The 15,870-nt window shown below is 31.4% G+C and overlaps 1 protein-coding gene across 1 annotated transcript; it reads right to left on the bottom strand.

Moving 5' to 3' along the window:
- Positions 1-14,257: 14,257 nt before the first annotated feature.
- On the bottom strand, positions 14,258-15,495 carry LOC149167083 (flavonol synthase/flavanone 3-hydroxylase-like). Its single transcript, XM_089431461.1, has 3 exons — positions 15,023-15,495; positions 14,603-14,930; positions 14,258-14,479 (listed from the first exon to the last, which is right to left on the bottom strand). The coding sequence occupies exons 1-3, from the start codon at positions 15,493-15,495 to the stop codon at positions 14,258-14,260; spliced, it is 1,023 nt and encodes a 340-aa protein (XP_089287587.1).
- Between the last annotated feature and the right edge of the window lie 375 nt (positions 15,496-15,870).

Here is a 15,870-nt window from a genome sequence, read left to right as displayed (position 1 = left end):
TTTTTTTATTTTTTATTAATATATAAAATTTTTATAATTAAATTTATTAAAATATGTTTTTAATATAAAATAAGACATATTAAATTGAAAATATGAAGAAAAATTTATAATTCATGTAAATAGAAAAAAAAATAAAAACAAAAAAGTTAAATAAAAACAAATAAAACAAAAAACAAAAAATTAGTAACTAATAGAAATGGAAGTTATTAAACAATCCATAATAAGACTTCAACCAATAGATTCCATAGATTGATCCGGTATAGGGATCCCCCCTTCAAGATGTGGAATCTCATTATCAAACTCTTGAAAAGAATCTGCATGTCCAAATCTATCCAAGTGATCAAGTTTTTGCTCAACAACATTGTCAGTCTTGGAAGATTCAAGAAAGTTCACATCTCTAGATATCATAAACTTCTTATTAACTTCATCATAGAGACGATATGCTTTGGACGTATTTGAGTACCCCAAGAAGATACATTTGTGACTCCTTGCACTGAGTTTGTTTCTTTATTCCTTTGGTATCAAGGCATAACAGGTGGAACTAAAAACCTTGAGATGCTTCAATGAAGGAATGTGGCCATACCACATTTCATAGGGAGTCTTGTTTTTGATAGCATGAGATGGAAACCTATTATTTATATACACAACACATAGAACTACATCAATCCAAAACATCAACTTAACATTCTTGAAAAACATCATTGAACATACCATATTTAAGATTGTCCTGTTCATTCTTTCAACTACTCCATTATGTTGGGGATTATAAGGCACAATTGTTTGATGTTTGATCCTATGCTAGCAAAGATAGTTTTCAAATTCATTTGAAGTGTATTCTTTTCCATTATCAATACGAACAAAGCCAATATCATATTGAGAATCTTTTTCAATTCATGCATGAAAGTTCTTGAATGTTTCAAAAGCTTCATATTTTTTCTCCAATAAATAAACCCAACACATTGTGGTGTAGTCATCAATAAATGTCATCATATATTTATTACCATTTGTAGAAGGAACATGCATTCAACCACATAAATAAGAATGAATGAGTTCAAGTTTTCTATATGCTCTGGAATGAGAATCATGAAATTATTGTTTGTTGTTCTTTCCTAAGATACAAGCATCACATTGCTTAAGTTTCTTGGGAATTGTAGGCAAACCAGTAATAACATTTTTCTTCAACAAACGAAAGCTATCATAGTTTAAATTTACAAATCTAACATGTCATAAAAGACTTGATGGAAGTGTACCTTCATCATAATGAGAATTGTATGAATTTTTTTATGCACGAGTAGAGGTTCCTTGCAACTTCAATAATATTTCTTCTTTTATCCTAGTCATGACAAGTGAGTGATATGATGATTTTATGACCTCAACCTTGCCATCAAATATGTGAATGGAGTTTCCTTGCTAGCGGATGTGGACCAAAGACAACAAATTTATCCTCAGTGTTGGGAGGTATAGAACATCATGTAAAAGAAAGTCTGGAAGACCAGGAAGTTTGAGCCTAATGGTGCCAAGCCCTGATGGCTTGAGTTTTGACTTGTCTGCAATGTAGACTGCTCCATCAACATTGTTAGTGAATTCTTCAAAGAAATATCTTCTGAAATTCATGTGGAAAGTTACTCTTGAATCAAGAAACCCAACATCTTTCCATGAAGCAAGTGAAGCATTGAAGAATTCTCCAATTACTCCAATGTTGCAATGTTCCACAACATAATGAGTGGACTCTGGTGCTTTTCCTTTCCCTTTACTAGGTGTTTTACCTTTTTCTTCATTTCTTTCCTACTCGGTTCTGCCCCAAGGCAGCTTATATGTGGAAGCATCATGTCCATTTCTATTGCATCGTATATAATGAAGATCAAACATTTTTCCTTGGAAATGTCTACCCCATCTACTTCTAAAATTATTCCTTCCTCTTCCACTTTGGCCACCTCTTGCTGGAAAATGTAACTAGATTTGGTATTCATTAAATGTATTTGAGTTATCTTGTAATGTACTTGTCAAAAGAATAAAGAAAATTATTATTATTATTATTATTATTGTGACTTATTAAAGCATGGGTTTCATGCCTGGGTCACCATGTTTTAGGTCAAAGTCCCCATTGAGGATTTTTAGGATTTATTCTGAGTCAATAAAGTCATTTTACTTTTAAAGAGACCCTTCTTGGGCTTTTGAATCATGTAAAAAGGTTTAGTGTTGAGTCAAATATAATTTATGTATCCTCCACATCAATTCGGTCTAAAAGAGATCAAGTCAGCCTAAGGACATCAATTCGACCTCCCTTGAAGCCTATAAATAGAAGGAAGTCGAATTCATTTGGAGCATCTCATCTCAAGCTAGTTCGATTTCTCTAAGGAAGCCGAAGAAGTGCGAAGTGGGTCTAAGGAAGCCAAAAGAAGTGTGAGTTGGGTGGAGTCTAAGGAGAAGAAAAAAATGAAAATTTGGTGCCTCTCTCTCTCTATGTAAGTGGAAAGAAGCATTTTGTCTTTTAAATCTAATAGCTTAAAAGATATTTGAAAAAGAATTTCCATTGAAATCCACACATTTTGTAAACAAGTTTCAAAATATACTCTAGGAAATTATAAACCTCATTGTTTTGAGAAAATGTAACAATCCAAAAATAAGTTAAACAATAATACTAATGAAAACACATTTATAAAATATATGTTGTATATTAATTTTTCATTATTCTATTTTTTTTTAATCTCTTTAGAATTTTATTTAAAAAATTAAAATAATACCAGTTTTGAAGCTACTATGGTTCTAGTATTATTATGGTTAAAAACTATCATGCAAACAAACTGATCCATTTATGTGGGAGACAGTGCAAAAGTATGCATTTTGAAAAACACTTTCCATTGTAAGATTTGAAATCCAAACATTTCATAAAAAAGTTTCAAAATAAACTCGAGGAAATTATGAACCTCTATTGTTTTTAGAAAATGTAGCAAACCAAAAATAAGTTAAACAATAATAGTAATAAAGAACACAATTATAAAATATATGTTGTATATTAATTTTCCATTATTCTTTTTTTTATCTCTTTAGAATTTTATTTAAAAAATTAAATAATACTAGTTTTGAAGCTACTATGGTTTTAGTATTATTATGGTAAAAATATAATCAAGAGTCATGCAAACAAACTAATCCATTTGTGGTAGACAATGCACAATCATGCATTTTCAAATATGTAAAAAATTATAGTAGAAAGCTAATCAACAATCATGCACAAAAACTAATCCACTTATGTGTTGGACATTGCACAAACATGCATTTTCAAATATGTAAGACTTTCAAAACAAAATAAAAAATTAAGATAATACCAATTTGAAGTTTGTGCTATTTCATTGTTAAGATTGTAAAAGCTTAATATCGAAAAAAATTAGATATTTTGCAACTCTAGAAATTTGAAAAAACATGTTTAAATGTTTTGTATATTGCTAGACTTAAAATAAGAAATAAAAAACTAGGATAATACCAATTTCGAAGTAAAACTTCTATATATTGTTAGACTTACACTACAAAATAAAAAATCAAGGTAATACTAATATTGAAATTTGTATCTCTTTCAATATTATTATTGTAAAAATCTAATCAATGTTTATGAACAAAAACTAACATGTTTAAAACTAAACACTTTATTTAATAAAAAAAAATTAAAAACACTTTCTAGGAAATCATAAATCTCACTATTTTGAAAAAATGTAACAAACCAATAATTTAACAATTTGTTGAAATCTAGTTGAAAATCCAACTAAAATCCCATCTACATTGTGGCTGCTCTTTTATAAAAAATGTGTTGAAAACTATAATTTACATAAAAACTTGTTAACTACCTCGAAAAGTGATTAAAAAAATACAGTTAGCTAAAAAACAACTTTGTTTCTCTTCACAACTTCTAAATACATGCTTTCATTAAATTATTCCATGCTTATTGTGAAATTGAAAATAAAACTCATCGCCATATGAAATGAATAATTACTATTGACTAAAAACAATGTTCTCAGCCAAATCATCTCAGAACCGCTTAGATACTTCATTTATTCCATCCAAAATTATTTTTGAATTTCTACAATACTTTTACAAAAATTTCACCTATTAATGGGATTTATGCAACACAATAGTGGTTGGGCACAAGTGCCTTTGTCACTCCATGGGATATTACTGCACTTGGGGGGATAGTCATCAGTGTGAAAATTTTTAGCCATTGTTAGAGGGTTTGCAAATAATAAGAAAATAATGAGTAATTGAAATTTAAAAATTTAATAAAAATCCAAATAAATAAATAAAAATTACAAAGATTGCCAACTTCAACTTCACAAGTTGTCATTTTCCAAATCTATAATATTGAGTGACCACAATAATGGCAAGAGGTCTTTAAGATTTGAATTAGAATGAAAAATGAGATGTGTTTATATAACACAACGGAGAAAATTACACTCAAATTTTGTTTAAAGTTTATTAATTTCTTATTTTTAGAATTGTTTTTTACTAATTTAATTATATTCATTGAAATAGAAGGTAAAACAAAAAATATATATATTGGAAAATGTTTTTAAAATATTTTTTCCTTTTAAATTCAGTTTTGCTTTTGAGTGGATATTAGTTTGTCTTTCACCAAAAATTTATGGCACTTATCAATAATTTAACATTAATAATTTATTTTTTATAATTTATTATTATTATTATTATTATTATTATTATTATTTAAATTTATTTATTTGTAAGGTGGTTGGTTGAGGTCTTATTATGGGTTATTTAGTAACTTTCATTTCTATTAGTTACTAATTTTTTGTTTTAAGTTTTATTTTCATTTTATTCATCTTTTTGATTTTTTGATTTTCATTTTTCTATTATTTCTATTTTCATGCATTATAATTTTTTTCACGATATTTTTAATTTAAAATGACTTAAACTGACTTTTTTTTCTATTAGTTACTATTTTTTTTCTTTTTATTTAACTTTTTTATTTTGATTTTTTTCCTTTTTTTCTATTATTTCCATTTCCGTGATTTATAACTTTTGTCCATATTTTATGACAAAACTTAAAGAGGAAAAAATATTTTAAAAATATTCTGCAATATTCTTTTAGTTTTTTGGTCTTTTTCTTTAGCCTTTTTTTTCTCTCTCTCTATTTTCAATATCAATTTCATTAATCATAGTTTTTTTTGCTTGTTAATTTTTAATTTGATTTTATTTTTTTTCCTTCACCTTTCTATAATTTTGGAAGCAACAAGTATATGATAAAACTTCCATTTCAATGAATATAATTAAATTAGTAAAAAACAATTCTAAAAATAAAAAATTAATAAAATTTAAACAAAATTTGAGTGTAATTTTCTCCATTGTCTTATATATACACACCTCATTATTCATTATACTTCAAATCTTAAAGACCTATTGCCATTTTTGTGGGCATTCAAATATTATAGATTTGGAAAATGACAATTTGTGAAGTTGAAGTTGGCAATGTTTGTAATTTATATTTATCTATTTTGATTATTGTTAAATTGCATATTTCAATTAATCCTTATTTTCTTATTATTTCCTTGGACTCTAACTATCGTTTTCTTATTATTTGTAGGTCCTGGACTCTAACAACAACTAAATTTTTTCACACTGATGACTATCCCCCAAGTGCAATAATATCGGATGCAGTGACAAAGGCACTTGTGCCCAACCATTATTGTGTTGCCCAAATCCTATTAATAGGTAGAATTTTTGTAAAAGTATTGTAGAAATTTAGTCGTTATTACTCATAAAATTTGTCATTTAAATAATGGATGGGGAGTAACTTTGTTTTAAAAATAGTTTTGGATGGAATAAATGAAGGATCTAAGCTGTTTTGACATGATTTGGATGAGAACTATTCATTTTATATGGTGATATGTTTAGTCAATAGTAATTATTCATTTTATATGGTGATGAGTTTTATTTTCAATTTCACAATAAGCATGGAATAATTTAATCAAAGCATGTATAGAAACCGAGAAAGATTAATATTTGATTGGTGTTACGATATGCATATGAGAGAAACAAAGTTGTTTTTTAGCTAACTGTATTTTTTTAATCTTTTTTGAGGTAGTTAACAAGTTTTTATGTAAATTTTAGTTTTCGACCCATTTTTTATGAAAGAGCAGCCACAATGTAGATGGGATTTTAGTTGGCTTTTTCAACTAGATTTCAACAAATTGATAGATTATTAGTTTCCTACATTTTCTCAAAATAGTGAAATTTATGATTTCCTAGAAAGTGTTTTTATTTATTTTTATAAGTAAAGTGTTCACTTTTGTCTTTTAAATTTTAAAATCTAAAGTTTTTTTTTTTTTACAAAATGTGAAAGAGCTGAGAGGAGCATTTTGTATTTAAGTTTAACTATTAATAAGTTTTAAACATGTTGTTAGTTTTTGTTCATGAAAATTGATTAGATTTTTATAATAATAATATTGAAACAGATACAAATTTCAATATTGGTATTATTTTGATTTTCTATTTTGCAGTGTAAGTCTAACGATATATAGAAGTTTTACTTCGAAATTTGTGTTAAACACATACATGACGGAGGCGGAATATGAATGATAAGCATTGAATTGCATATCTTATTCACAATGATACATATTTATAATACATAGGAGTGACCTTTGGTTTCATATTCCAAGTGGTCCCTTGGACTCCCTTTGGTTGTTCAGCTTCCACACCAACCCTTAGAGGATTAGGTGTCCAACATTGCCCCCCTTAATCTGAAGTGGTATGTATGAGTCCAAGAAGAGAGTTGTAATACAAAATGTGCAAAAATGCATGGTAGCACTAGGATGAATGTGCTCTCTGAAATGTTGGTATAAGGGGGGTGGCTTAAGGATGACCACCAACACTGGAATGCTTAATGGAGTTCCTAGAACTCTTCCAAATCTGGCATGAAGCTGAGGTCTTCTACTAGAGGAAGTGCTCCTCATGTTTTGAAGAGGGAAACCTTCAACCTTGAAAGGGAGGTCTCACCCCATATAAAAAGGGAGAACATCAACCTGAAAAGGGAGGTCTCCTGTGATGGTTTTAAAAATGACCAACAACTCTGGAATGCTTAATGCAATTCCTGGAACTCTTCCAAAACTAGCAAGAAGCTGAAGTCTTCTGCTAGAGGAAGTGTCCCCAATTATTTGAAGAGATGTCTCAACCCCACATAGATGGTTTAAGGCTAATCATCAACCGAAGGAATGCTCATTGACAACTTTGTCTTTGGCTACAACTATGAATCTGGTATGGCAGGTTGTGACTCAGGCTCGCTTGATGTGGCTTTGAAGCCTGTAGATGACCATCATTTCCCCCCTTGTCGAATACAAGGTGAGAAGATGGCGAAAACTCAATTGCAAGACCTTTTAATATTCTAGAAGAAATTCTGACATATGACTAAAATATCTTCTTGGTTGTTGAGGCCCATTGCCAAGAAGCGATCCATCCAAGATGAATCTTTGTTCTTGCAGGAGGCTTGTTTTTTAAGCATCTGTTTGAAGAATGACTGGTTTTATGACAATGCTTACATGGATGAAGATCAAAACAACGATATTTCATATGGACAACTTGGTCACAATGTTGGCATTTAACAACTTTTGGTTGTGAATGTGGAGGAGCAGAATCTGGAATAGGTGAAGGTGAACCATCATGAAGAAATCCAACACTTTGAAATCAAATTGGCTTGTAATAGTCTGGAATATGAAAGGAAACCTCCTTATCATATCCAAGACCTGTTTTGTGCTTGTTATGGACAAGCTCTTCCCAAGGTCTCATGACCGACTTGGGAAGTGCGGGCTGAATTTCTGCATCTGCATGTACAACTACTCTTGAGAGGGGCTCAATGATCTGATCAATTTATGATTGTTGATGGGAGTGTCTCAAACAAAGAATTTTCTTGAACAAAGACAAGTTCATAATCATGACTATACTTCTATAACTCCTCTTGCTGTAGCTGTGATTCAAGCTGCAAAAAATCATTTTTGTCTTGTGCATTTTGCAGACAAGTCTGAATGTCTGAAAGAGAGGCTTTGCTAATTTTAATTGTGCTGTCAGTAGCTGAGTGTATAAGAGTGTTGAGTAACTCTAATAATTCATCAATCCTAGCCTTTTTCTTAACAGTCCAAGCTCAAGAGATGAAAGATGTACTTCTATTAAAAATGCACCAATGAACTTACTAGAGGGGCTTCTTCGTTGCACTATCAAAACACATGTAGACATGCCCAACACTATGCTTGTCCAAAAAAATGCTTCATTGCACCAAATTTATAGGTTTTTATCTCATTTCATTCTATAGCAGCTACTAAAAAAGAATAACGCGGTGAAAATATTGCTTTGGCTTCGACCTTCATCAAATGCCCCAATTTTCACTCTCTTAAGAGATGCCAACCACTTCTCTACGTATTTATGGCTATCCTGCGACGAAATTTTGGGCTGAATCATGTCCAAGATGCGTGGCTTTTTAGTCTTTTTGCCGCAATAATTGACCACGTGACGTGAAGAGGGTTCGTAGCAGGGGACCAGAACCCTAAAACTATTCTCGGACTCTATGTCACTGGAGAATCCAGAAGAAAGAGGCTCGAACCATCCAATGGACCAGTCAGAGTCGTCAGAATCAGAACAAGACGTCCAATCTCCTACATCTTCCAGCACCACAAACCCATCAATTTCTGTGTCTGCTCACCACTTGTTGACTTCGCTGCACCGTTTGCGGCCATGTCTCATTGGTCTTTCGCTGGGAGAGAAGCAGAAGGCCTAGGTGACAAGTTCGACTTCGGAAATTTTAATCACATGCATTTCAAACCAAGTATTCTCAAGCATGGAGAGAACATGGTAAACAAGTGGAAGAACGTGTTGTTGGAGCTGCAGAAAATAATCACGGTGCTCCAGCAATATAGAAATAGTATTATGGTGCATTAGATCATATGATGAGGACTTCAATTAACGCAGGAAAACTAGGGCACAGAATAAACTATCGCACAAAGAATCAAAGATGAACACAACTCTATTCAACTCGGATGAATCACGACTTTCTCAATGCACAAAGATGCTTCAACGCTGGAATAGACTTAACAATATTGCCTGCTCTCTCATAGACACACTAGCTTTTCATCTCTTGGTATCCAAGAGATTTCAACGGAAACAGTGGAGGGAAGTCAAAACGTCTTTCCTGGATGAAGGCTACACAACAATAAATCTGTCATGTGCAGAGAATGCCTAGAATGATAGAGTGGGCACAAATTCTAGATTGAGCCATTACATTCGTACTCAAGAGGTAAATTGTCTTTTTCAAAATATTTACACTGTATTTGACTGAATTTCACAATAGAGATATTGTGAATTTAGGCATTGGTAAAGTAATGAATTTGACAAGAGGCAGAAGAAAGGACCATGCAACATAGATTTTACAGACTCCTTAGAGTGCCCAGGTCTAAGTGTAGAGCCCAAGAGGCAGTACTGACGATAGAGTCAGGATTTCATCTGGGCTGAGTGAAATTCGAGCGAAACGTACATCCAAAAATAATGCTGAGCAAATAAATTGACACAAAATTTCCAGGGGAAATGGTAGACCTTTAAGTAGAAATCATAAACCCAATCGATTCGTTCCTCAAAATCCACAGGAGTGCTTGTGCATTTTTTTCATCAAGTGATCTGCATATACCATGCACAGTCGACATATATTTGTCCTCCGTATGCATTGTGAGGCTTGATTCTCCTAATGAGTTCACGCAGATTAATAATCTTCAAAAAATGTTTAACTCACATACAGTATATACACCTGGGAAACACGACCAACGACGCCAACTTTGATATTATATACTGCAACACCAATACGCATGAGACAACAATGCCAAGCTCAAACACGTGAGGCAACAATGCCAAGCTCAAATTCGTGAGGATTCACTTGACTTCTCAATAGCTGAATATCAATGCATAACAACGCACTGAACAACACTTACATTGGAACATTGGAATGATAAGCATGCCTCTCGCAGTTGTACGACTTCCGTTGCATAGTGGGGAGAGGAATCGACAGATTTAGTATCTCCTTGCAGGTATAACCCTTCCCTTGGCAGTCATGAACTAAAGTGCAATGTTAACGATGTGCACGAATTTATTGATCAAGTGAAAAACAGATACATTGTTACAACAACCAAGACGTTCCTGCAAAGGCAGGGAATCAATGGATATTGACATATCATCAGAGTGATAGGTTTAAAAAAGAGCAGATGGCATAGTCATTACTCACCAGGCCTGACATACTAACCGATAGGGTTGACAGACCATAAATTTCATAATAAATATGGGATTTCATGTGAAACCGATGTGAATGCAGTAGAGGTAATGTTTGAATGTGGAATGGAGAAAGAGTGCACAACTTCTATTGGTTTGCAGGAGCAGAGAAAATGGAAGTTACATGGCAGAAATCATATCTAGAATTTAGTTGAGAAAACATTCATGAAATGCAGAACTGACATGCATAGAGAGGTCACAAAACAAGTGGCTCAAATATAAGCAGGGCAAGATATTGCCTGCTCTAATACCATGTTAAACACATACATGGCGGAGGCAGAATATGAATGATAAACATTGAATTGCATATCTTATTCACAATGATACATATTTATAATACATAGGAGTGACCCTTGGTTTCATATTCCAAGTGGTCCCTTGGACTCCCTTTGGTTGTTCAGCTTCCACACCAACCCTTAGAGGATTAGGTGTCCAACAATTCGTATCATCCTAATTTTTTATTTCTTATTGTAAGTCTAGCAATATACAAAAAATTTAAACATGTTTTTTCAAATGTTTAGAGTTGCAAAATATCTAATTTTTTAGATATTAATCTTTTACCATCTTAATACTGAAACAACACAAACTTCAAATTGATATTACATTTTTTACATATTAGATTTTTACCATAATAATACTGAAACAACACAAACTTGAAATTGGTATTATCTTAATTTCTTATTTTGTATTGAGAGTCTTACATATTTCAAAATACATGTTTGTGTAATGTCGAACACATAAGTGGATTAGTTTTTGTGCATGATTGTTGATTATATTTCGACCATTATTTTTTACATATTTGAAAATGCATGATTGTGCATTGTCTCCCACATAAATGGATTAGTCTGTTTGCATGACTCTTGATTAGCTTTTTATCATAATAATACGCCATAGTAGCTTCAAAACTGGTAATATTTTATAAATGTGTTTTTCATTAGTATTATTGTTTAACTTATTTTTGGTTTGTTACATTTTCTCAAAACAATGAGGTTTATAATTTCCTAGAGTATATTTTGTAATTTTTTTACAAAATGTTTGGATTTCAAATCTTACAATGGAAAGTGTTTTTCAAATATATTTTACAAAATATGTAAGTGAATTTCGTCCTTCAAATCTAATAGCTTACACACTTTTAAACATATTTTCATATTTTTTTTAGAATTGTAATATCTAGTTTTTACACACTTTTTTCCTGAAGGAAAAGTGGTACTTTTATTAAAAATTAAAATTACATGTTGTATATGCTCTAGAGTGTTCAATCATACCAGTTGAAGTTGGTGCAGCAAAAAAAATCAGTGACATAAAGCAATAACCTAGAACAATGAAGAAAACCATCATTGAGACCAAGTAAAAATACAGAGTGCCATTTACAATTGATAGCTGATCTTTTCTTCTTTTCCACCTTCCTCCAGCCTCCTAAAATAAGAGTGGCATTTACAATTGCTAGCTAATTTTCTTCTACTATCATTGGATTTTCCTTATGTGATCTGAGGTCTCAAATACATAAGTTCATTTGTACCCTCCCATTTACACACTTACCAATGCATGTTTGTGCTTTAGTCATACATAAAAAAATATATATAAAAAAAATAAAAAATGAAAAATAAAATAAAATAATTATTAATTTAAAAATATAATTATATAAAAAAAATAATTAAATTTATTATGGAGATTGAAAATTTATTTTTTATTTATTTTTTATTATTTTAAAAATAGATATATTAATAATATATTTTTTAAAACCATTTCTTTTTGTAATTTTATTAAAAATTAAAATTACATATTGTATATGTTCTAGAGTGTTCAATCATACCAATTGAAGTTGGTGCAACAAAAAAAATCAGTGACATAAAGCAACAACCTAGAATAATGAAGAAAACCACCATTGAAACCAAGTAAAAATACTTAGTTACCCCTTCCTTCTTTTCTTCTTTTCCACCTTCCTCCAGCCTCCTAAAATAAGAGTGGAATTTACAATTTCTAGCTGTTTTTCTTCTACTATCATTGGATTTTCCTTATCTGGATCTGAGCTCTCAAATACATAAGTTCATTTGTACCCTCCCATTTACACACTTACCAATGCATCTTTGTGCTTTAGTCACACAAAAAAGATTTATTAATTTAAAAATATAATTATATAAAAAACACTTAATTAAATTTATTATAGAAATTGAAATTATCTTTTTTATAATTTTTTATTATTTTAAAAATAAATATATTAATAATATGTTTTTAAAAATTATTTTTTTTGTAATTTTATTAAAAAATAAAATTACATGTTTTATATGTGCTAGAGCGTTTAATCATACCAATTGAAGTTGATGCATCAAAAAAATCAGTGACATAAAGCAACAACCTAGAACAGAAAACCACCATTGAGACCAAATAAAAATACTTAGGTACCACTTCCTTCTTTTCTTCTTTTCCACCTTCCTCCAACCTCCTAAAATCAGAGTGGCATTTACAATTGTTAGCCTATTTTCTTCTACTATCATTGAATTTTCCTTATCTAGATCTGAGCTCTCAAATACATAAGTTCATTTGTACCATCCCATGTACACACTTACTAATGCATGTTTGTGCTTTAGACATACCTAAAATATTTATTAATTTAAATATATAATTATATAAAAAAGTATTTTATTAAATTTATTATAGAAATTGATTGTTTTTTTTTTAATTTTTTATTATTTTAAAAATAAATATATTAATATTATATTTTTAATTTTTTTTTTGGGAGTGGAATGATAATTGTTAAGTGATAAGTTTTATTTATGATTTGAATTTATTTTTTAAATAGATTTTTTTTTTTCAAAATAGAAATATATATTTTTTAAATAAAAATATATTTTTGATATTTCTGAAATAGATATCAAAACATATTAATTTTTAGATCACTTAATAGACATTTTATCTCAGCATTCAAAATATGCTTTAATTATATATAAAAGATTTATTAATTTAAATATATAGTTATATAAAAATTATTTAATTAAAGAATTATAATAAATTATATAAATTGAATAAATATTTTTAATTATTTTTATTATTTTAAAAATAAATATATTAATAATAAAAATTACAAATATTTATACAAAATTATATCTCCCATACTGTTTCTCTACAAAAAACATTTTTAGTTATTTATTGTTTTTTTACTTCAATTTAGCTATACTTAAACTAAATTGCAGTTACTAGCTAGTTATATATTAATTCTATATATATATATATATATATATAAACCATTCATAAGGTATACAACAATTGTTTGAAGGAAGTTTAGGTTTCATTTTTATGGGAAAAATTGAAAAGAGACTTACTATTTCAAGGACTGTACATGGTCAACCAAACTTCCCAAAATTCTAGCAATAACATTCCATTAAACACCTTAACTTATAACCTAACACCTTCACAACCAACTAAGCAGAAATCATACAACAAAGTGATTACTTCTATTATAACATTCCATTAAGCACCCTAACCTATAACCTAACACCTTCACAACCAACTAAGCAGAAATCATATAACAAAGTTATTACTTCTATTATAACATTCCATTAAACACCCTAACCTATAACCTAACACCTTCACAGCCAACTAAGCAAAAATCACATAACAAAGTGATTAGTTCTATTATAACATTCCATTAAACACCCTAACCTATAACCTAACACCTTCACAACCAACTAAACAAAGATCATATAACAAAGTGAAATCATATAACAAAACGATTAGTTATATTATAACATTCCATTAAACACCCTCCCCTATAACCTAACACCTTCAGTCAACTAAACAGAAATCATATTACAAAGTGATTACTTGTGTGGGAAGTCGACTAATAACACTTACAAAGCGAAGAAGCCAGAAACCACATCACAAATTGATTACGTTCTGCATTAACACGGGCACGTTGAAGTTTATTATAAAGACACCAAGTTCTCATAACAAGATTTTAAGATGTTTTCTGGTTTGCCTTCGTTTTCTTGCGTTGCTTGAATTCTCTGTACGTCATCGCATTGAACAGTGGGGGATGGTTTTCATCGATCAACTGTTGGAGTGGGCCCACCACCAAATCAAGAGGAGGGTTGCAGAAGACGGGCCATGACATCCTCACTTTATCTTTGCTCACCAACGCCCTGTGCAATACACTCTTGTACCTCCCGTTGCTCAACGTCTGCCAAAAATATACACACTACTTTAATATAATTATTTCTACTATATATAAATTTTAATCTAACCATTTTTAAAAAATTAACTCTTTACCTATTATTACAAATTAGTTTAAACGAACAGTTACCTGTAGTTGGTCGCCAATGTGTATGATAAGCGTGTTGGGAACGTGCTTGGCAGTCACCCACTCGTTGTTCCTCAATATCTGAAGCCCCGGCACATCGTTGGGCTTCAGCACTGTTAAGGCAGACATGTCCGTATGAGGGAGCACTCCCAGCGCCATATCTGGTTGAGGGCACGCTGGGTAATAATTGATCTTCAACTCCATTTCCAAATTCTCACCTCCCAGAGCGTTTCTCACTGTGGATTCTTCCAACCCAAGATTTAGTGAAAAGGCTGACAGCAACTTATCTACTACTCCCAACACTTGTCTTCCATATTCCTCAGTCACCTCTCTGCACATCAAAATGCAATATATATATATAGAGTCTAGAGAGAGAGATCATAAACAGAAATGTAGAATTAAATGGTACGTAGGGCGTTATACCTATAAAAGGGTGGGTGCTTGGGCCAGTTGTTGAAATCTATGAGAGATGGAGGCCACACCATATGAAAATAGAAATCAGACCAACCCTGCCTCCCATCGCTCGTGCATTTCAGCTTCGTGCCATACCCCTCAAATCGGTCATCCGTAACGCCGTCAAGATTGGCGTACGGCTCTTTTTCCTCCAGCGGGAGATCGAAGAACTCTCTGCCAGCAGCCTGCAAGCGTTGGACAAATTCGTCAGGTATTCCATGGTTCACCACCTGGAAAATCCCCCACTCGTGGCTGGCTCTTCCAATTTCTGCCACCGTTTTCTCACGAACTTCATCCACTTGTAACGATGACAAGTCTATGAGTGGTATCTCGAATTCGTTAAACGTTTCGCGAGCAGGTCTCTCGTAAACTGGCCGAACGAACTCTGGTGGAATCGATTGGAAGCCACATAGGGAGACGGCCTGCGCTCTGGCGGAAGCCATGATTTCACTCTCCAATAAACGATGAGGCAATCACCACACTGCCCATGGTACTGGGCAAAACTCGAATAAATAGACTGACGATGCGAATTATTTCACTAGTCGGGTAGTCGGGTTGTGCGGTGAAATATAAATGCGGTAGTCTAACTAGCTTGAGGAATTGCCTGAAAAGTTATGGAAATTCCAATTATATTTAGAAAAAATCTTGACAAAGATTTTTGTAAATCCAAATAATAATTGTTAAACTTTAAAATTTTAAGTGTACTAAACATTTTTGTCAATGAAATATTAAAAAACGCTAAACGTTTTTGCCCCTGAGCTATTAAAAATAACCAGGTGAGCATTAATTCAAGAGCCGCATTAATAAGTGGTTGGAAG

This window comes from Pinus tabuliformis, chromosome 5_1, assembly GCF_031772625.1.
Source record: "Pinus tabuliformis cultivar Carrire ecotype Pingquan chromosome 5_1, CPIR1, whole genome shotgun sequence".
Classification (NCBI taxonomy): domain Eukaryota; kingdom Viridiplantae; phylum Streptophyta; class Pinopsida; order Pinales; family Pinaceae; genus Pinus; species Pinus tabuliformis.
The sequence above is the reverse complement of the archived record's forward strand: the minus strand, read 5'-3'. Positions and strand labels throughout refer to the sequence as shown.